Source organism: Peromyscus maniculatus, chromosome 7 (assembly GCF_049852395.1).
Source record: "Peromyscus maniculatus bairdii isolate BWxNUB_F1_BW_parent chromosome 7, HU_Pman_BW_mat_3.1, whole genome shotgun sequence".
Classification (NCBI taxonomy): domain Eukaryota; kingdom Metazoa; phylum Chordata; class Mammalia; order Rodentia; family Cricetidae; genus Peromyscus; species Peromyscus maniculatus.
Window position 1 is genome coordinate 24,464,334 of NC_134858.1, and position 1,145 is coordinate 24,465,478.

Here is a 1,145-nt window from a genome sequence, read left to right on the forward strand (position 1 = left end):
GAACACCACTGGCTGCCACAAGCCGCAGTTTAGAAAGGGGGGAGGGGGGAGCAGCCAAAAGTGAAGAGGGGAAGCAGAGACATCTACTTATAAACAGCAAAGTGGTGCAAATCAATCGGGGGCTGAGAGTCTCCGAGAGGCCCACAGTGAGAGCCCTCAGGACTCTAAGTCCACCTTAGCGTGGGCATCAAACACTGACTCTGCAGAACAGAGACTTCTAGCTTGGGAGGAAATGTGGGGGACTGAGAGAAAAGCAGAAGGGGCTACATGAAGCAGTAATCGGGGCTCCTGAAGAGGGATGTGAAGGTCAGTTCTGCCGATCTCTCCCCAGGACTGGACGTGTCCATGAACAGCAGAGACCAGCAAGCACCAAGTGTGGAGCGCTGGGAGACACAACGCACTGACCCCCAGGGACTGATAGGGCAGTGCCAGCCTGGTGTTACCCAGAGGCAGGATGTGAGTGACTGGAAGCTCAAAGGGACTCCAGACTGTTTGGAGCGCTCTAAGGAAAGAAGAGATTAGGGTCGCGGTTTCCCAGGCTTGTGGCAAACTAGAAAGTGAGGCGTGGGGCTGGGACCAGAGGAGTCCCGCAGGTGCTGGGCGGGGCTCTCTCTCACCTGCGGAGCACCAGGAAGCTCACGGTCAGCAGCAGCAGGAGTCCGAGTGTGCGGCCCGGCCTCCGCCGCAAGCTCCACGTGGGCATCGCGCGAACGCAGTGGGTAGACAGACACCAGGGTTCCCACTCCAGCAGCACTCCGCGGCGCGCCAAAGCCTTGGCCGGGTGGGGCGGGGCCGCACACGGGTCACCCGGGCAACCGTGCTACGGCCAGCCCCACCCGCTGGCGCCCATTGGCTGAGATCTGAGGCCACGCCTCCGCGCCCGGGCCTGGCACAGACGAGGGACCCCGCGGCGGCCAAAGGCGAAACAAGGCCAGGGAGGGCGGGGCGGGGCAGGAGAGGGCGCGGTGGTCTCAGCTCAAGCCCAAACGTGTTGGGGTTCTCCAGAGTTCCCTGAGTTTAGGCAAGAATCAGGTACCTAACAGTTACCAACTTCCCGGGTCTGCCTGCCTCCCACTCTGAGTCGCAGAGGCACTTAAATTTAGTCTTTTCCTGCATATGAAATGCTGACAGGTGCAGAACATGGG

The 1,145-nt window shown here is 60.6% G+C and overlaps 1 protein-coding gene across 1 annotated transcript in view; it reads right to left on the reverse strand.

Moving 5' to 3' along the window:
- Positions 1–778, reverse strand: part of Glb1l2 (galactosidase beta 1 like 2) — a 42,495-nt gene extending 41,717 nt beyond the window's left edge. Inside the window, exon 1 of the mRNA XM_006976581.4 lies at positions 618–778. Within this exon, the coding sequence (XP_006976643.1) occupies positions 618–703 (86 nt within the window). The 5' untranslated portion in view covers positions 704–778. The remainder of the gene's footprint in view (positions 1–617) is intronic.
- Between the last annotated feature and the right edge of the window lie 367 nt (positions 779–1,145).